This window comes from Melopsittacus undulatus, chromosome 4 (genome assembly GCF_012275295.1).
Source record: "Melopsittacus undulatus isolate bMelUnd1 chromosome 4, bMelUnd1.mat.Z, whole genome shotgun sequence".
In the NCBI taxonomy this organism is placed as follows: Eukaryota; Metazoa; Chordata; class Aves; order Psittaciformes; family Psittaculidae; genus Melopsittacus; species Melopsittacus undulatus.
In genome coordinates, this window is record NC_047530.1 from 99,017,412 (window position 1) to 99,038,798 (window position 21,387).

The window sequence follows — 21,387 nt, forward strand, 5'->3', positions numbered from 1 at the left end:
CCAGTCTTGTATGATCATCTTCTCTTACGGAGAATATGGGACTAAATCTGCTGCAGCTTTCTCTAGCACTGTAAAGTCAAGAAACAGTTTGACTAAAGAAAAACGGCTTTGATGGAGATTCATTCCTCTGAACAAGTTAGAGGCTATTTAAAGAAATAAACTGGGAAATCTGAACAGACACCTGAATCCAGTACACGTTCCTGGAGCACCAGCCTGAGCTGCTCATGCTACACTTCAAACTGAAGTTATTCTTCCACAACTGGGCTTTTGGGAAGATGGTTTTTCTAACTCCTGCCATTCCTAACACCTCAGCAGGGATTTCAGATTACAATTAGACTCCAGGGAAGACCACGTGGATGAACTCTGCTTTCCCTAGTGAAACACTAATTTGCTACAGAATGAGTCACTGAAAACTTTCTCTCTTTAATCTCTCAAAATACTCAAGGCAGAAGCTTTACTGTAAGTGGGAAAGCAGGCACCATTAACATCCTGGTGCTCAGGAAATCTGCTGGAAATACAAAAGCTAAACCAGTAGGACTCTAAGGCTCTTTAATTAAAATGGAGACTCATTAGACAGCAGAAGGAGCTGGGGGGGCAGGTGAGGTAGAATATCAGCAAATCATTCCCTGGCAAAGGAGCAACTTTGCCATGCCAACACCTGGATTCTGAGGTCATGGTGAAATTCCAGCATGAGGGCATACTCAGCTCGTTCACCATATCTAGATCACCCAGGATACTAGTGATGCTGCTTCCCCCTACATACCTGCCTTCTGTCACACATGAAAGCAAAGTTATGGAATACCTCCTGCTCAGAAAGCCTAGTGACAAGTTTTTCCCCAAAGATTCTGGTGTAAAAGGAAAGAATCCCAACAACTCTGAGATTTATTTGCCACATGGAAACTAACAGCAGCAAAATGGTAACAACTTGATTTGACTTTCAACAGATACACAGCATCCAGACATTGATACTCTGTCAAGATGCAAAAGGCCTGAATATGCGCCATATCCCGTTGTGACAAGGCAGCTCTCAATGACATTTTCCAGCCCTGAAGACTTTTGGCTTCCTGCCCTTTTGCAGTAGAAGGCCCTTTTGCAGAGCTACTGACCAATACTTTCTGCTGCCTGGGCAGCAGAAGTCACAGAAGTTTTCTTTAAAGGACATTTATAACTTTATATGAACTAGAGATGTAAAGATTTTAATCTGTGAGAAAGCCTCATTGGCCAATGCACTGAGCACTCCAGCTCCAAAGGTTACTTTCAACAGAGCCTGATTGTGCAAAATCAGCAAGAAAAAACAGTTTACATCCATCTTAGTTTGTGGGAGACTTAACACGTTTAAGATCAGAAAGGCAGTCACAGGCAGGTTCTGTACTGGCATGTTAGTTCTCCTGCCAACTGTATGTATTTGGATCAGCCCATATAACCCTCCTGCTTCAGACATCTCTGATCTCACATAGTTTCTCCTACTGAATAGTAGCAGCAATATCTGGACAGTTAATAACTTTGGGCAACATAACCTCAGTAGAGAAGCTGTTGCTGGTTATTTCTTCCTGTGAGTTAGTAAATTCTGCCAGCAACTGCCAGTTTATTTGTACAACATCACAAATAAAAGCTACTTATGTAAGTCAAATAGTTCTTGAATTCGGTAATATCAAAGACTTTTGCACGTATCACCTTAAAAGACTACTTTATCTCCCTATTTCATAGGTGAATGAAGAACAAGGGCAACTGCTAATCAGCTTCAGGGAAGTCTTGAACAAGTTACAATCTTCTCAATCTTCTCATCAAGAGATGAATCCCAATCTTACTTCCTTTATGTTCACAACCTACTGGAGACATTTCAAACCCCATCCTAGATTCCTCCTTTTTGTGCCACTAACACCTCCCAACTACACTTCATTCACATAGGCTGGGGCTGACAACCAACCACAAAATGAAGATGCAGACAAATAACAAAGGTTTTACTTAGCATATTGCTACTTACTTGGCCTCCAAACTACTTGGACACCATGAGATTACCTCCAGGTGGCAAGATCTAATAATGGATGCTAATAATGGATGCTAATAATGGATGCTAATGCCAGTCATGATTATTCTGGGAAGCGCACAGATCCACTGAGCTCAGTAGGACAGAAAGAAGGATCCCAGGTCAGAGCTTCCCTTTCACTTCTCCAGAGTCCAAATATTTTATTTGTTTATTTTTAAGTCAGAATGCACACAGAGCAAAATAAAGGCATAAATATTGCCTCTAGCTTCTGCAGCACTGAACTGTGAGGCTTGCAGAATGAGGTGCAGTGATTTTGCTCCTCAGAGATTCCAAAACCTTCCCTATTTATATTACATGAAGGAAAAAATGGATTCAAACCATAGGAATGTTAAAAAAAAGAGTCAGAAGTGCCTCTGTGAGTCTAGGAGTCACATCTGCTTTCCAGCTCCAGCGCACTGGAATTACTCCAGAGGGAAGCAAACTAGGGAAAAAAAAAAAAAGGAAAAAAAAGGAGAAAAAAAAAGGAAAAAGGACAGGAAATGAGGATCAGCACATGGCTAGGAATCTGGGGAAATTACATATTTAAGGTGGAACAAGCTAATGACTTTAAGGTGGATTCCATTTGCAAGCTGCAGGATTTGTTTTTTATTTCTACACATTGATGTGTGTGTGTGTTCAGTCTCCATTACCAGCCCAGCAGACAACAAGGCAGCAGGCTTCAGCTGTGCTCTCTTCCTGCTCTCTGTTCCCCCATACTCACTGCAGAAAGATTTGCTCCTTTTAAGGCACTCAGTAGTCAGAAGAATGTCTTTCTGTAGAAGAGGAATGGTTTTCTGAGTGGCACCTAACAGTGTACAGAGCAGTTTAAGTCTAATAAACAGCAAAGGACCATCTTGCAGGGATGGATCAACATATCAGCATTTCCAAGTGCTGTCCAGTAGATGATCTTATGGTCCTTTTAACCCTAACTGTTCCATGATTCTACATTAAAAAACCCAAACTGTTTCTAAAAGAAATTAAATCTTCCAGCAAGACCGAGACATAGTGCTCCACAGGCAGAGAGGATGATGGCTGACACCCAACACACTTGTCACACACATATGGGGAGGTTCTAAATAACCTTTCAACAAGATGAGTGGTTACTCAACTCAAAATGCCTCTTACAAAAAAGCCACGGGCATGCTGTATTCCCCAACTACAATGGCGTAGCTGGAGCATCCACTGTCCTTGCAGTAGATCACCATGAAGTGGCTACTTAAGCTACTGCAGCAAGAATCACTGTCCACTAGAATCCACTTCTGCTATATGGAAAAGTGTGTGTTTTGGGTTGGCTGAAGGAGTATGTGAGGAAAAGTGGGGAGAAAGAAGGGAAAAGAAATTCTGCTTATTGTAGAACTGTTAATATTGCAAAGGGGAATCTACAGCAGTCATAAGGCTTCACTTAAAAATAGCAACAGAAGTTAAAGATGTCTTGCAGTGATTCTTCTTTCTAAAAAAAACCCTATATGCTCTTGATTCCTCTATCTTCAACTTTGGATTCCACTTCTGTAAATGATTAAAAGAGAAAAAAAAATGTGACCTGACCAAACCCAGGCATTTTTGAGTTCCTCCTATCTAGGGTACCTTCCTGGCTCCACTGCTACCTTCATTAGCCTATTCCCTCTATGGAAACATTAAACAGAAGTTAAAAAGAAAAATTATGAAACCCCATAACCCAACAGTATCAGTTTTCCAAATAACGGACATCAAGAAAAACACCACCACTGCTTCAGTCAGCATTTTCATAGTCCTCATTCATAGCTGATAAATCAAGCAGAATTCAAAACAAAAGCAAGTTTTGGCTTGGGGAAGGAAAGGGGAAGAGATAATCACTGCATTTACAAGCTGAATGGAAAAAGATGACTAGTGGGATGTTTTTCGTTGCCCAGAAGAGAAGCCTCTGCTTATAAGCTACCTGTTGTATCACATCTTGTTTAAAGAGAAATTGGATTTCACAGCACTGGCAGATTCATGCACAGATACAAAACTAGGGGCAGAATCAAGAAAAAGCACTAAACCTTAAGTATTGTGTATGCCTAGATGGAGAAAGCTCTCAGTAAGTACTCATCCTGACCTTATATTACTATCTAAGACATAGCTAATTTACATCCTCTCCATAAGCAGTTAAAAGGAGTATTCTTAAGTCACAATTATCCTCTATGACTGCTGTTTCAAACACATAACAAAGTTTGATACACAATGATAACTTCACCTGCCCTCAGAATCCAGTCTCTGTACACTGGGAACATCTAAGGTGGACAGGCAGAAATCAGGCAAATTATTTGAGACCACCAATAAGTCTGGACAAGGGCTACAGACAGCAGACTGATCTCTTCCATCCCTGAAAATAGCACTGCCTCCCCCAGACAGCTCAAGAGATCACAATCAGCCTTTCAGCATTGCTATCAATAGATTTAAACATGATACAGAATAACTCTTATACCAGAAACATATTTAAATTACATAGAACAGAAAGCTTTGATAGGTCTCACCGATCATAACTCAGATATGGGCTTTTAACTTGAAGGAAAGAAAATAGTCTACAAGCTCAGGAATTTCCCCACTGGAATGGTTCACAGCTTTCACAGACACTGTAGTGTTACTTTAACCACCATTGTATCATCATAGCCTTTACTTTACGTTTCTTCAAGAGGTATTATGAACAATTTGGGCTTCCTTGCCTAGCTACAGAATTATTTAACGCTAAGTGAAGGATCAGAAAAGCTCATTGTCACAGTTTCTGCAGCAGCCTGGCTGCATGGCTTCTTTACCTTATGTACCACCATCCTTCCAGGTTCTTTTGGATGACCTCCACGGTGACCCCTTTCTCGAACCCAATCTCATCCTTCCCCTGGCTGGCGTACGGCTGGATAGTGACATATTTCTCTTCTAGCGAGGGGAGAAAAGGCAACATCAGTTAGGGTCAGAATTAGCCCAGCTGTTTTTCTGCTCTGCTTGGTTTTAAACTGTTATGCAGTGATTACGTGGAGCCGTTACAAAAGGCGGAGCCCTGCTCAGGGGCCCACTGGTTATTTATGCTGACGACATGATAGATAATCAGCCCCTTGCCACAACCCTGCTGCTGATAATCACAAAGTGCTTCCATGCCAATAATGACACAAAGTCCCCTGAGAGCTTCCCCCCTCCTTCCTATCCCCCCTCTCCAAGTTCCTCGAGTGGGTAAGGGAGAGGATTTGAAGCTGGACTTAACTCCCATACTGTAACTTGACAGAATCAACCCAGCTGCCAAATCAGCCAAGCGTCACTGCAGGAGCTCCAGCCAGTTGGCTCTTTGAACACGCACATGGCTGCAGAAAGCATTGTATTACTGAAACCCTAGCCCTGCATCCCGAGAAGGACTGATCCTCCCCAACTCAGAGGGCTAGCCCATCACACTGCTCTCCTGGCACCTCCCAGACAGCACAGGTCTACAGCAACGAGCTTGAAACAGCATTAAAAAAGTGATAAATGAATAAAGACATTTTGCATTTGACAGGAGACCATATAGCATTTGTACTCATGAGTTGTGAAGTGTTTTGCATAATTTGCTAGACCTCACTCCAGAGAAATAGATTTGTGGTAGTGGTAAACAAGGGCTAGAATTAAGACACACACTTCAAAAGCACAGGCTAGATTTAAAGTATGGTATCTGAGCCAAAAACTCAGCATCTCTATTCATCTGCAGCATCTATCCCCTTTCCAGCCAGGCAGGGGTGAGCAGACTTCTTAAGAGCAAGGCAATGAGCAGAACAGAACAGACATTTTGTCATCATCTTCCTCCACCCACCAGGAGTCATCTACTGCAGCATTTCCATCACACTCAAGATCAACCTTCTCCTCCATTAGTTTAAAAGATTACAAATGGCACTGAAAACATGAACTACCAGCCTTGCTCTGCAGCAGCAGACATGGAAAACATTACCAAACCCCTCTCCTGAACCCAAGCTGCAATGCATGTAACAGCATGGGTTTCTGCAGCTAGATCAAAGGGAGGGAAGGCAAGCAATAAGGTGCACCCTCACCAGCCTTAGTAGCACTTCCTACTGGCAGTCACAACAAGGCATGGCCAGGAGCAAATAGTGGGTTGTCAGGGCACAGGAACAGGCAGGAAATTAAGTGAATCCAGAGTCCAGTGAGTCCAGATCACTGCAGGACAAAGGAGCTATGAAAAGGTTGCAGCAGCTTGAGGCAAACACTCTTCTGGAGAGAGTGAAGCAGACCCAGCCACTTGTTTGGCTCTGTGGCTCAATTGTATTCTGTTGTTGGGGAATGCATGAAAACTTTAAATAAAAAGCAAACCATAACTGAGAGAAAGTAAGAAATAATACCTTAGAAAGGGTGATGGGGGACATGGACAGTGCATCCGATAGCAGAAAATTCAGCAAAGCTACATCTCTGAAGTCAACTTCCCTCGATGGGTTACATTTGGATCCTTACAATTCTGGATAGGTAAGACCTGTCAAAACCTTTGCCTCCAAGAGGAAAATACTCTCTCCTTCTCTCTCATAAGATGGCTGCTTTAACTGTCCTATCACTGATAAGAAATTCCAGCTAGTTTATAATGTGCACTATCAGTATATGACACTGTCCCCACAGAAATACTCTATTACAAGATGGGGTCTGATGGATGAAACCTGCCTAATGAAACCTGGCTTCAAAGTCACAGGAAAAGAGGAAATCTTGTTGAGAGGAAAGCCTTTTAGGTGACTCCTCCCTATATGGAGGAAGGGCTGCATGGAAGTAGGAAGGAGAGAGAGAAGTTTTCCCATGAATTAAAGACAACCAAAAGTATTAAAAATCCATTTAGAAAAGAGAGGGTCCTACAATGTTTTTGTTTAGCAGTTCTATTTTTAAGCCTCCAGATCAAAACAGGGAAGCCACCATTACAGTTTCCTCTTGCAAAGTGCTTTTGCAGCAAAAATTACAGCCATTCCCAAGATTACACGTTTGGCTTCTCTCAGTAGTGCAGTGGATACCACAAACATACATGAGGTTTGTAACTTAAACAGTATTATGGAGATATGTGCCTCCTTGCAGTCAAAGGGTGATTCTGCTTTGTTTCTCAAAGACTATCTCTAGCCAGTGAGATAGTCTTTATATATACCCCAAGATTTCTTTTTTTTTATATATATATACGCCAAATATATATATATATCTATATATACACCAAGATTTGCTTAAGGGAGCAGTGGAGCTTTCAATGGCTGTATTACTTAAGACAACTGATGCAGCATTCAATATATCAGATTACTAGTCCAGTGTTTAAGAGAAGATATTTGACATTTCAGAACTGATAAAATTACTAGGAAGAGGTAACAGAGATAAATGGCTTTATGAGAGAATCAGGAGAGCATCAGTCAGTAGAAAGACACTGCTCCAAATTACACTGACAAATCCGAGCTTTCATGATGGTTTCATCTAGCTACAATGACAGGCCATGGTATAAGACACAAGTCACTAAACCATCCCAGACCTACCATCAAAGTTGTATGCCCAGATCTACAGAGAATACAGAAGTGTTTAATTTTGATTCATTAAATTTTGACTTAAAAATTACCAAAGGATGGGGGGGGGGGGGGGGGGGGGAAAGGCAAACAAAAGCATAGCTCATATTCCCCAGCTGCAGCTTCTATTACAGCTTCACCATTGAGGTAGTGAAGTTTATTCTGTCCACTTGACATGTTGCAAAGTACATACATCAGCCAAAAGGCTACACCTTAGAAATAATGGGATGAGAGTCCTAAATACACTTCAATACAGAAATATCATAAAGGCACCTTTGTTCTTAGCACCTGACACCAAGAGATCTGTTGATGGCTCAATTAGCTAACTTCACTTATACTCCTTTACCACTATTTTGCAGGTCAAAGATACCTCCCTAGCTAAACTGAAGGAGGTACCTCTATTGGAAATTCAGCTGCATTAATAAATCTGAACAAGGCACACATGAAGAAGCAAAATCTCTTTGGCAAAGGGCTACAATCTGTCACATCATGTGTTATCCAACTTCAACCCACTTAGCTTAGAAAGGAAGGATTAGTACATGTAATTCTCCCTCCTACCCAGACACAGAAACTGTTTAAAACTTGCACAATAAGAACTTCTGCACTGTTTGGGCTACCCAACTCAGGCACTTGTAGCTGTGCTCTGCCCAGCCCTCCCAGACACCCCAGCAGCCCCAGTGATCAGTGCACTAGCTATCCTAAAGCCTCACTTTCCTGTCAGTCTTTATACTTCTTCCTTTTCTCCTCCCCAAATAAAGGCAGGCTCCTATTTTACTCTGCTTCTACTCGAAGTCTCCTGAAGAGAGACAGTAGAGGCTTGGAGCCATAGAGACAGATCCTGGTGGATTACTGGGAAAACAATGTGGACAGCAGAGGACAGTTCCCATGTCCTTGTAACAGCCCATTCCCCTTTCCTTCCTTCATCTTGCCTTGCACCCACCGTGTCTCCTTGCTCAGTTCATGGCTTTTCCATGAGATGGACCTGAAGCCAACCTGGCCAAGGAAAAGTCAGTATGACCCTAAGTCTGGTTTGCTTCACTGCAGATCTGCATGAGCATAAGGGAGAAGGGGAGCTGCTGGGAATGGTTCTTTAAGTGGTGACACCACAAACTCTGAGTAAAATTCTTCTCTATATTAAGCCAAGTCAGTTTCAATGCAGCTTCATTTAATTTTGAGGAAAGAGGCCTATTTCTGAGAGTGCTGGAAGCAGAGTCAAGGCAACCCCTATGAAACCTGATCTAAACCCAGGTTAGCATAGCTTAAGTGTGCTCACACATCATTTCCCACCTATTTTAATATGCAGCTTAATAAAGTGTAACTTTTTGCATAAATAGGATTTGTAGTACAGCTCTTAAACCATCACATGATTTACAGCAGAGCAAGGTTACCTGTAGGCACCTTGGCAATGCTTATCAAGAAGTAAAAGGTCACCTTTGCAGCCATTGGGGACTGAAATGCTACTTCGTCTCACCCAGCCTGTTAATAGCTATGCTACAACATACTGGTTGCACAAAAACTAGGGATGCCATATTTAATTTGTTACATTTTAGGAGGACTTACTGTCCATGGCATTTATTCCTGGATAATGGCAGACCATAACAGAGCTTTGCGTTTTCTCCTTTTGTGTAAGACTGTAGCTTGTAATTAAAGAGTGAGCAGATGTGTCCCCTCCTTCACACTGCCTTTACACAGCATAGTAACCAAATAGGTTTTCTTTTGTTTCACCTGATGTATTTCTGTTTACTAGTAAAAGGGGAATCTCAAAGAATGTATAAGGATTGAGCATGGTGTTTTCCATATCAGGTGATGTGTTAGGACACCTCTCCCACAGGAAAAGTGTCAAAACAGTTAAGATGAAACTTTGTCTGTTCCTGAAGAAACTGTACCTGTTTGACAGAGCAAGACACCAAACTTGTCACCTTCCCATCTGTCAAACCAGACTTTCAGACTTTACCCGTGCGTTTGCACACACACATACTACACATTAAAGTTATGAGGTGTCTTGAGAAGGCAACTTGGTCTCTCCTCCGGCTGTCTGGATTTATACTTACTGTCAGGTCAAGAAAAGCAGACTTATGGTTTTACTGCTTGAGTTGTAATGTAGAGCTTCAGTAGCGCTTCCCAAATCTTCCTGATTCCCTTGGCACTGGTTATTTCAGATTCCTCCTAGTTTATCATCAAGGTAACGGTTCCTTTCCTCAACATCTTCAAAATCCTCTATCACTGCTGCTCCTCACCACCAGAGCCCTGATCTGGCCCTTCGACCTCTTTTGTACAGCTACTGCAGTCACCTCCTCCCTCCTTTGCTCCTTTCTCAAAGGAGCAAAGCACACTGCTCTCACCAAAGGCTCTTGGCACAGCAGCCAGACTTCACTCTTTACCAGGCACTTTGGTACCTCAGTCAAATTCCTACCAAGTGTACATCAATTCAATTGTCCCATCTCAAATTTTCCAGCCTGTGTGCTGTGCCTTGCTTTAATATCCAGCTACATGCTCTCACATGTCCTGCTCCCTTTGTATTTCTCATTCCTCCAAATCCTTCCATCTTTTCTCACTCAGCCCCATGCCTTTCTTATGATGCCTCATCAACCTAAGCAGGCTCCCTCCTCCATGGTACCAATAACCTGAAACTCTCAAATCCTTTCTAAAATAAGCCTTACCTAAACTGACTTCCTCCCTTGCCAAACAAGGCTGGCTTTAGCCCTTCTCTAAAAGCTTTTAAAAATACCAAATAAATATCGCTTCCCACTGTGAAAAACATTTTGGTCATAGTAAGATGCATGCCAAATTGCCATTTGCCCAGGTTCCTTTGATGCACAGATTTCCTTCTCTTTGTTTAGGCTGTAAATTATTTGGGACAGGAACCTTGCCTTTAAGCAGCTCAAATACCATGCACGTTTCCAGCCCTGCCTAATCAGCCTCATCTCTCCCAGGCAAATGGCCAGCGCTCGTGCGTTTCTGCTTCCAAGTTCTGAGCGCCCCGTTTCACATACCTCTCCTTCACCTATATTTTATAAGTTTGCTCTTTTCTGCCTCCATAAAGAAGTGTGGAAGTTATCTGCAGCACTTCAGGAGCCAACCAAGTCAGAGACTACTTTCCTTTGCTCAGCTGGTGTCTATACATGCCCCCAACTTCCTGTGACCCCATCCTTGTTCAATATGCCAGTAGGAGTGGGGGGTAGGGGGGAATTGGGTTTGAAATCAGCCAATTAACGATTTCTCAGCAAAATGCAACAGCTCCAAACCTACATCTTCCAAACCACAGAAGAATTCTCTTTCAAAATACTTTCCCCTCAGTCAGCAGTCTGCTCTCGCCCTCCCCCACTCCTCCACTCCACCCCCCCTTTGTCAGACCTGCTTCTGGAAAAACTCTCACTGTTCCAGAAAGCGATGCATTAATTCAACATGCACTTTGTTTTACTTGTCTAAATACGCAGCACAGAAAATAACTGTCCACAGTTATCAAGTGTGTTCATCTGCAGACAGGAGCTCTTTAGCCTTTGTTCCTCATCCGCAGGCCCCTCACCCTCTTTTTTGTTTTAAACAACAGAAAACCCTGTGCCAACAGATAGAAAAGAACAATAATGACATTTCTTCTAAACAGTTCTGTACTGCGCACACTCTTTCTTCAACCAGCAAGGGGCAATAAACATTTACTACTTTCCTTGGAGCACAGAGGAGGGAAAAAAAGAAAACCAGATGAAAAACTAAAAGAACAAACCACGTCTGAAGCCGCTCTGTGCTGGTTTGATTTATGCACAGCAAAGCAGCCTTGTGCTGCAAATGACAAACACTTCACCAGCGTCAAGGAGAAGCAGCAAAAAACAGTGGAAACAAAGAGAGAAGTCCTGTGGGTTATGAGGGGGCTGCCAAAGAGCGCAGAGCAGCTCTGGTGGGATGCAGAAACACACCAGTCAGGCTGTATCACCAGTACTGATCAAGGGCTCTTGCCACAGCTAGAAAACTTGTTACAGAATAATTCAGCCAGGGTAGGAGATGGGGTTCAAGTATCAAGACCAATTCAAGATGGGGTTCAAGTATCAAAGACTATTGGGTTACATGACTGACCTCCCTCTATGCCCCATCTCCCCCCATCAAGCTCCCGTTCTCCATAAGTTACACAAGAGGAAGACTTATAGTTTCCAAGTTCTAATTTAACTCTTTAATTGAATAGCTTATCTTTTGTGCTAGCAGCTACTCTTAAATAACAGGCTCATTTAGCAGAAATTCAGCCCATATGTCACTATACTGTTGATATGCATAACTTTAAAGTACTTTCCTGCATTGTAACAGCTACAGTTGAAAGTGTTGGGCATAAAACCAAAGCAGCAATAACTTATGTCAGCTATCTGGCATATAAAACAGACATGTAAACCCCCTCTTTTCCCAATCAAAATTGAATAGCACAAATGACTTCTCATTAAATTAGCTTGTAAACAATCCTAAATTGTCTTCCAGGGGAAGTTCCAGATAGATGCATGTGTAGAATTACCATTTTACCCAGCACAAGAGAACATGAACTCTGCAGACTTGGAGGTCTGACAAGTGTCAGGACTGAGGAAAACTACAAAGGTTCAGTCTTGTCCTTACAATTCATATTTGTATTACTGGAGTTTTGTAATGTATAGACAAAAGTTAAGAAAATGTACCACATTTTAAAACATTTAACATGTAAAAGAAACAAGCTCTGCAGCTACATAAGAAACATAAACCAACGTAATCTCTTAGATCTGGGTACACCATGGACCATTTTAAAGAGGAAAGTTTAGCAACAAATGCCATCTGTTTCTCTTTGTAAAAACAGACTACAGCTGTTCTCTCTGCAAATTTTTTGCAGCTTTAAGAAGGAGCACTACCATGATATTCAATACTTTGTCCTTCATGTTTCTTATTCATGGACCCAGTAAAGTCTCTCAGGAATGTTCAGCCTCTTCAAATGGCTTTTCAAAGGGTAGAGATAAATATGCTACCCTTGATAATTCTCCCCCATTAGGGAGTCTGTAACAGGGAAGCAAGCACCCTTCCCTTCCACACTCGGGCTTTCCCAGTGTTTTTAATATCCAAGTCACTTAGAAAATCCTGGTCTCCAGAAACAACATGTAATGCCTTCAGTTCTCACTTTAAAGTGATCCTATCATAGACTTAGTTGATTAAAAACACTTTATTAGAGGAACCCAAGCATAAATAGGAAGGGAAGCATCCTTTACAGCTTGCTTTTAAACTCCAGTGACCTCTTGGAGCTAACCCAACAGCAGGGACTATCTTGAGCAGAATATCACTGGGTGGGGAGAACTGCAGCCAAAATGTTTAATTGAATTTATTTCCAAGAAAGAGGCCAAGTGGGGAAGGGGAAGCTGTTCTGCCTGCATCAAACAATTCTGGCAAGCTCCTGTTTGAGCAGCTCTTCTAGTTCTTCTGGGCTTTGGAGCAGGGGCTTGAAGGTTGGCAGGGGGTGTGTGTACACTTCATGCATTCTGTCATTTCAGTGCAAACCCACCCAAATTTGGCCTTGTTAGGAAGTCTTTTGGGTTGGGATGAGGGCAAGAATGGAGAAAGAATCTCTTCTGACCTCATATAAACTGTGTTCTTTTAGAGAACAGCAAGCTGGACACCCAGAGAGACTCGTACTTTCAACAACTGCAGCTTGGAAGGCATAAATGTCTGTACAGACTACAGCTATGTCAGATGACAAAGCCACTGTCTCCAACCTGTCCCCAAGTATTCAGATCACTTCTTTTACTTCCAATAAGCCTGCTTTTTAAAAAAAGCTCCCTAACCTACTATTTCAGATGACATTAATCAGGTTGGTTTTAGCTAGCTTGGCTAGCTGTGGCTGAAATGCATTGGAGAGAGCTTATAGAAGCAGCTCAGCCATGGAGAGTGCCCCAAACCTTGAGATGCTGCAGTTTGTGCCAAGTTCAAGTGTTGAGATTTAGTTTGAGATAAAGCACATGTTCTCCAACACACTCAAAACCCCAGTATTGCTTGGGCCTAATAGGGAAGAAACTGTTATGGAACAAGGAAAAGGCAGGGATGGAAGAGATTAGGGGAGCCTGTGGTGGGGAAGACTGCCAGACAAGACCTCTCAGAGGGCAGTTCTGGAGCTGAAGCCTGCAAATGGTGGGCATAAAAGCGAAAAAGATAAAACCTGGGAATGCAATTTAGGTCCTCAAGTTTTACCTCAAGACTATGCAACAGGACTGATCATGCAGTATTAATATCTTATGAAGCTTTGTTTGTAGTATTGTATGAATATGAAGGATATATTTGTTTAAACTAGTAAACAAGCTGTTTAGAAAACTGATTCCCAGAAATGATCCCAGTTAATTTGTCTAGAAGTATCTGGCAGAGTTTGACAATGCAAAAGAAGTAGCTCCCAAACTCCTGCGGTACAGAAACAAGCACAGGTTCTTTTGTCCCTGAGGGTAGTTCCAGTTGCTGCAGGGTCTCCAGCAGGAAGAACACCCTTCTTGTTATTTTGGTTCCCTCAACCGTATTTTGAAGCAAAGCTAAAAGGTCACTGAGAAGTTGTATGTGCTGGACACACACCAGACTGTAAAAAGAACCACCACCATATCCAGGAGAAGATAAAGTTGCTACTTTTAAAGTACATTGTCTCCTTAGCAGGAAAAGGCACCTTTTCCTCAACCCAGAAGCTTCTCTTGTGGTTACATTTGGTTCCATCCCCTCAATAAGGTTGGCTGGAAGTTACAGAAGTGAAAATTGTGCTTCCCCCCACCTCTTCCCATTTTGAAGTGTGACGAATACCAACCACATCTGGACAACCTCTCAAGAAGAGTAGAAGCAGATAGAAATGGGTACATTTGCTCTTGAGAAGATTCACACATACTGGAGAAGTGCGTGGGTTGAAGATACCTCAGACTTTACCCAACCATAGCTTCAGAACACACAGTGCTCCCCCTCCAAAGGATCAGTGTCAGATCAGCAAAGTTAATAAATAGATACTGCTGCTGGTGGTATTTTAAACACCCAAGACTGACACCAAAAGCTCCTAAAAGTTCTGAAGGAGTCTGTCTTTAGTACCAAGCACTGCCTGCAAGGAAGAGCAAGCTGAAACTGGAATGATTCTCATCTTTCCACTCCAAGCACTTTTCCAGCACACACATCTCTGACCATGGCTTTTGGCATTCTTCTCATTTTAATAGCCCTGAAATATCACTTGTCCTTATTGAGGTAGGAAAGACTGAGTACAAATATGCCCAAAGTTAAAACACAACAGATGTGAGCTTCCCCAAGCAGCACAAGGAGTCAGACTGCAGAGTTACCTTTGATTATCAGCCTCCAGCTCCTGGGGTGCCTAACCCTGGTTCCAAGACACCCTCATGCTGTCATGTATAAAATCCACATCTGAAATCTGGAGCTTTGGCCTCTCTCTACCAGAGTGCCGAAGATGCAGACCCTGGTACACCACAGCCAAACCTGCAGCATGGCTTTTGGTGCACCCTGAGGGGCTGGTACCATAGGAAGCTATTAATTCACCTCGACTCTGCTGCCTGTTGACTATCCCGCCCAGCGTCCATCGCCGGTCCAGGCGCCTCAGGTGAGCCTTGCGTCGCTTAGAAACTAGTTTGGAACATGGAATGAAAAAATAAAAACAAAGGGAAAAAAATGATGGGAAGGTGAGGAATAAAATAAAACATGGCATTTGCAAGCACTGGTCTTGTTAACAGGAATGAGTTAGGTGGCATGCAGACAATTTGGTTTAGTTTATATAGTATAGTGGAACAAGTTAGATTCTTGAGCCTGAGCAACACAAACCACCTAGACTGTCATAAATTGCCACTCTTGTTATGGCTTTCCTTAAAAAAAACCCAAAAACCCAAAAGCCAAAGTGTGCACGCACCCCAAAATGAGCTGTACAGCTTAAGACTACTTGTCCAAGGAGGTTGGATCAACATCATTGCTGTTGCACCTCTAGTTAGAGTGCATGATCTTTGGAGATTTCAGTCTATAGCATATGATATCAAACCAAAACATGGCTCTAACCCTCTCTAAGCAAATTATTATGCTATAAACAAAATCTAGGGGATAAATAATAATAATAAAAAAGGCAGCCTGTCTTGTGTGAGTTCACTTGTAGCAGGAGCACTCAGGTAAAGAAGCCAGGTGGAAAGTGTCTGATGTCTCCTTGTGTATAACATGGCTCAATCACTGCCACGGCTAATTGTCACAATCCAAACTTCTAATATACTGACTACAAATACAAGGGAAAACCTAACCTTGCAATTACTGAGCAGGCTCAAGAAGCTAACAAGCCAGAACTGAGAATTAGTTACACACCGAAACAATAATTTATACTTACATTATAAACAAAGACAAGACACCTATGGAAATGGCACTGAGAGCAGCTGTGCACAGAGGACACCACTTTTTCCTGGATTACATACATAGAACTGTATTCAGTGCCTTCTTATTCTTGTGAAGGTGTGAACAATACAGGAACCATTGGACTGTCACAGAAACACAAACACTTCCCTTTTTCCATTCATGGGCTTCCATGCTAGTTTGGCGACTACTGCAAGGGTGCTTGGTGCTACTAAAAAGCAATGCGAAGCATTACACTTCAGCTATTACTAAGATGAAAGCACAACTGTTTTGCTAGTGATACAGGGAAACTGTAAACTCTGACATCAATAATCACTCAATTCTGCTCATGTGCATCCATGAGAGCAGACACCACTGTCTTCTAGGATCATATTCTGTGGACAATTAGGCACAGAAAAATTATTTGATTTGGGAATGATTAGCTGAACAAGTAAAAAAAATTAGTAATTTCCCCAGAAGGGGCTTTTTGCGCTTTATGTCTGCCAGGGGCTTACAGACCAGACCCTGCACCCTGCTCACTCTCCTCATTTTCTCCTGTGTTATAAGGCCTAAACTTTCCCCAGTGAACTGGAGGTGTGGCGAGTGTTGTTGAGCAGACCCAGTGTCTTGTTTGTGGTACTCTGTACTTCCCCTTTGACGCCTTGTGCACCATAGAAAAATCACAAGTTTTCAGAGGAGCTGGAATTGAAGCTTATAGATCACTGTGTTTTCAGCTGGAAATCAGTGATCCTCTTGGAAGCCCCTGGTGCCACAGAACGTGAACTGTCTTCACTCCCTACTGGTAGAGTTTTTCTTACCAATTCCTTTAACCTGGTGGCTTTCTCCAAATCAACAGGACATTAGACTGCCAGTTACACACACACTACACATAAGGCACCTCACTAGACATACAGATTATAGCAGTGAGAGAGGTTAAAGCTAAGTTCACGATAAGGCTGCCTGTATTAGCAGGTGTCTATAGAAGAATGGAAGAAATGAAAGATATCGAACTTAAAGGCTTGCAGGAGAGGTGTGGAAGGAGTAGGATTTGCTTCAGCTGTCAACACAGAGCAGTCCCCCACAGCTCCTTGCTCACATTAGGAGTTCGGAGGATTCAGCCATCCAGGAGCACCCCTTGGACACAGAGGGTCACACAGATCCACCGCACACTCTCCTCCTCAGAACATATGACAACCCCCCAGTGATAGCCCTGTTACATCATGATGCTTTTTTATGAGCCAGGCTTTTTTCCCCTCAACAATACTGAATTTTGCCAATTGACCTCAGACTTGGACTTAGTTGATCATATTAGAGGTAGTCACCAGAAAGGTTATTTATCAACAAGTGTCTAAACCATTGCAGAGACCATTTTAAGATGTTTACTTTTACAGCTCTTGTGGCTGCAAATGTTTCTTTAGATTGCTTTCTGAATGTTTTCCAAGCCTTGTAGGACAGTGTTGGTCTAAACACAGGCCCAGGTAGCAGTCAACTGTCTACCCTCATCCTGACAAAAGACGTTGTGCAGGCTCCAGTGCAGGGAGGAAACACTTTTGTCTTTCTAAGGGAACAGACTATTCAAACAAACACACATGGAAATATTACTGTTATGTAGAGGCAGCATTATTAGTAAGTTGCATTCAGCACCTCCTTATCTTTACAAGGGGCTGCCACAGTGGAGCAGACCTATGAGTGTGCCTCGCTGGTGGACTTGTTCCAGGCTTGCTGCAAATGGAGAGGGCCACAAGGCAGATACAGAAAGCTCCCTGCATTAGTGTTTCTACCCTTTCGAAGTAGGCAGAGCATAGACTGCACAGCTGCAGGAAGCCAACATCTCCAGGAGTCACTCTGAAACTTGCATGAACTCTAAATCCACAGACTAGGGCACTTAGTGAACTGAAAGTGGCTTCCTCCTCAGTTATATGGGAGGTCCTAGCTCCTGACAAAGTTTTCTGTGTAAGTATGTACACTTTTATATGCTTTCCTTTAAAGAGAGTGAATCTGAGCTCTTTCCTCTCTTATGAAGTAACTATTAGTAGAGGAGAAGAGCAGCCCAAGTAAAGAACTGAGGGGACAGGGGCAGGACGCACAACAAAGAACAAAAGAAGTCTCAGCTTATGTGGTTAATAACAGAAAACAAAGTTACAGAAAAGCAAGCGAAAGTTGGGGCACATCAAAACAGCTGTGGAGGTAATGCAATTACATTTGTCACTGGGATGGAACTGAACAGAAAGGAAAGAACAGTCTCAGGTTTCAGCATATCTGGATTTGGAATAAGGCAGGGAGGAGGACTGCTGACCATAGCTGAGGAGAGCAGTATAATGGATTAAAGGGGACCAAGAGGAAAAAGATAAGGAACACCTCATGGATTTTCCATTACCCAGGAAAGATGGCTGTGTGGCAACAGCCCTGTGCAGAGTATGCCCCAGAGGGCAACATGAAAGCCAGAGGAGAGCTTGAAATGAAAGCAATAAGGCTGTCAAGCATACATCATATTTAAGAGTCAGGAAAAGGGAGGAAGCTACAAACCAACAGACAGGGCATTCTTCAACTCTTTCAGAAAAGAGCAGTAAGCTTTTGCTCTTTACTAACAGGGAAGCTTTACTAACTGCTTTTGCATCTGCTAAGATGTTGCATCATACCAGACTGGTTACTTGCCTACCAGTCTACAGCCAGTCTGTCTCTAAACCCTAAGTGACCCAGGATATGGGTAGCTTTGAGCAGGGAAAAATGAACTACAGAGCCAAAGATTTCAATAAGCCACAGATGTCACCCCTTGGGGCCCAGCACAAAGTTGTGTTTTGCCTGTGTGCTATCTTAATGGACAGATGGCCACCCCTACACATCTCTAATCCTTCTGCTTGCAAGGAAAGGTCAGCTGAGTTTTCACATACGTTTTACATAAGTGTCACATCAAGAGCACCTAGAAATTTAGCAGAGATTCATTAGAATGGAGAAAATAACAATAAAAGTGTCCTTTGTACACAGTTGCTACATGAGAAGTCTATTAAGATGTGGTTAGTCTTTCATAATGGAACAGAGGAACATGTGAGGTTGTACTATTCCATTCTGGAACCTGAATTTAGCATCTTTAGCCAAAAACCAGCACAGCTAAATGCATATACATGACAAATGGCATCTCGGTTCTAACAGAATGAGACCACACCAAGTAAAATTACCTTTCCACACAATCATAGACCACAGCAAACAGCAGTGAAGCTAGTTTCAAAGATTAATTAAAAAATAATGAGAAGCAGCCATTCAAGTTAAATCTCAATCTTTCAATGGCCTGTGGCTCTATCGAGCATCTTTTTCCAGTTAATAGCTTTCACTTGTATAGTTTCTGCAAACATGCCATGCAAGTTCTCTCCTTCCGCAGACATGAAAGTCCAAGACCTCTATCAGAACATAGTAGTTGGACTTGCACATGAGTTGTTTGTGTAATTTTTAAAGGGTATTAAAATGAACACCATTTCAGCTTTTGAACCCCTAGTCACGCTGACAGCCTAAGCTGGTCACAAAGGGATTATAGGCATGGTACTTCAATTTCTTCTGTAACAATTTTACTGATATAAGAGAAGAGGTTATTGCACTAGATGAACAGCCACAAGTGGCAGCAAGAGTTTTCGGAGTTTTCCTATGGGGGAAAAAGCAGAAAGCAAGCAATACCAGTTTCCCCTTGATAATAAAAAGCTTTCCATACCTTCCCCAAGTTTGGATGTGTTGATGTCAGAGTCATCTCTGGTTCCGTTTTGGGATTCCAGGTATGTAGCAGGGACCCAGCCCTGCTCCTCTGCTGTGCTCACAAACCACCAACCTACAAAAAGAAGTAAAGGAAGTTGCTCATTCAACATTAAGAGGAATAAGAAAAGCAGGATGCTACAGAAGAGGTAACGCAGAGTCAACAGCTTTGAGTAGAGAGGGGGTTTAGTTCTATCATACAATTTCTATGAGATACTCTCACAGCAGTAAATTAAATGGGCAGGCAGGCCTCATGTGAAAAAAGGGTACAATGCAGCAAACAGTTCATTTTAGGAAACCTGAAGTCTATCTATGAAAGCTCTGATTTGAGTTCTCCAATTCAGTTTCCCAAAGCAAGTCTCGCGACATGTACATCTACAGTATCAAAACACTTTGTACATATATAGATGAGGTCACAGAAGTCAAAAGACAGAAATAGGCAAGACTTCAGTAGAAGGGCACATATTTCAAAACAGGATACAAAAGAAGTGCTTCTAGAGCACTTTTCACCACAGCTGTTGTTTAACAAACATGACCTGAATTCAATTCCCTGGGAAGCTGGGAAGTACTGCGCAGAGCAGAAATACAAGAGAAAAGCTAACTGAAATGTGACTTCAGGCCATAAGCACCAGCTATTTGCTTTCCCACCTGAACATCCAAGTCTCTACCACTATCTACAAACATCTTCAATATTTACCAACTCTACACAATTAATGTTTAGGTCACACCCATGGATAAAATTTATAGGTGAGCCATTTTTAGGGTAAATACATCCCAACCATAACTATTTCTGCCTCTTTTCTTGCTGGCTACATTGATTTATTGAATCATCCACTGGTTTTGATGTAGACTCACTCATCCAAGAGCTTGCTGCCCTCAGATATGAGCATAACTAGATTCTGCTCCATTCAGATAAGGTCAGGGTTAAGATACAGGACAATAGAAAGCCAAGCAGGTTAACCATTTCTGCTGTTCTCTGTAATCTCCCAGTCTCCCCCAAAATGCAAGTTTCTTTGTCAGGACAATGCAAACTATTGTTCAACCCCAGTCTTCCAGCCTCCCCAAAGGCAGCTGAGAAAACCAGCATTTCTAAACATGCACCTCGAAACAGTTTATAGACCTTGATGGCTGCCATAAACCCAACAAATTTCAATGGAGATTCCCAAGCCTGCAGCAGGGACAAGCCAGCTCGGTCTGTAAATAGATGGGGCACAAAGCCTAGTTAATTTATGGTGGGGCAAATCCCCAAGCTGTGTGATAACCACAGCCAGAGGCCACAGTCCTGAGCTCAACAAGGGGAAAGGAGGCTTCACTGGACTCTGCCAACATGCAGCTTTCTTTGAAGACAAAAGTACCCCAACAATGATCAAGTGTTCATGCTAAAAGCCACCCAAGTTCATTCCAAATCCTCTCATGGAAGACTTTATCAGCAAACAGTAGTTACAAACTCTCCTTCTCCTCTCTGGGGCCCATGGATGGGAGACAATGTGCCTCAAGCAACAAACCCCTCACTTGCCACCACACAGCTGCTAGGTAGCTCTATTTATTTACTCTCAAACCCCAGACACTGCTCTCCATTTTCTGGCCCAGTAGAGGTTTGGAAACTTTGCTTCACAAGGCTCATGGTTGGAAAGTTAAATTTAGTTATTCCCCCTCAGCAGGAGGTGGATTCTCCTGCCATGAAGCCCACAGCAGTGAACACGCAGGATCTGCCAGACCGTTTCAAACACACATCTCCATGGTTGTTCCTTATTTCACTAGCAATGTATCGACATGCATAGCAAACACAGTTTA

At 42.5% G+C, this 21,387-nt stretch overlaps 1 protein-coding gene across 2 annotated transcripts in view; it reads right to left on the bottom strand.

Annotated features, from left to right (window-relative positions):
* SH3PXD2A (SH3 and PX domains 2A) overlaps positions 1–21,387 on the bottom strand; it is a 249,054-nt gene that overhangs the window by 6,343 nt on the left and 221,324 nt on the right. For both annotated transcript variants that reach the window (XM_005154542.3, XM_031053830.2), the window contains 3 exons: positions 19,556–19,669; positions 15,031–15,114; positions 4,798–4,915 (listed from right to left, as the gene is read on the bottom strand). In XM_005154542.3, the coding sequence (XP_005154599.2) occupies positions 4,798–4,915; positions 15,031–15,114; positions 19,556–19,669 (316 nt within the window). The remainder of the gene's footprint in view (positions 1–4,797; positions 4,916–15,030; positions 15,115–19,555; positions 19,670–21,387) is intronic.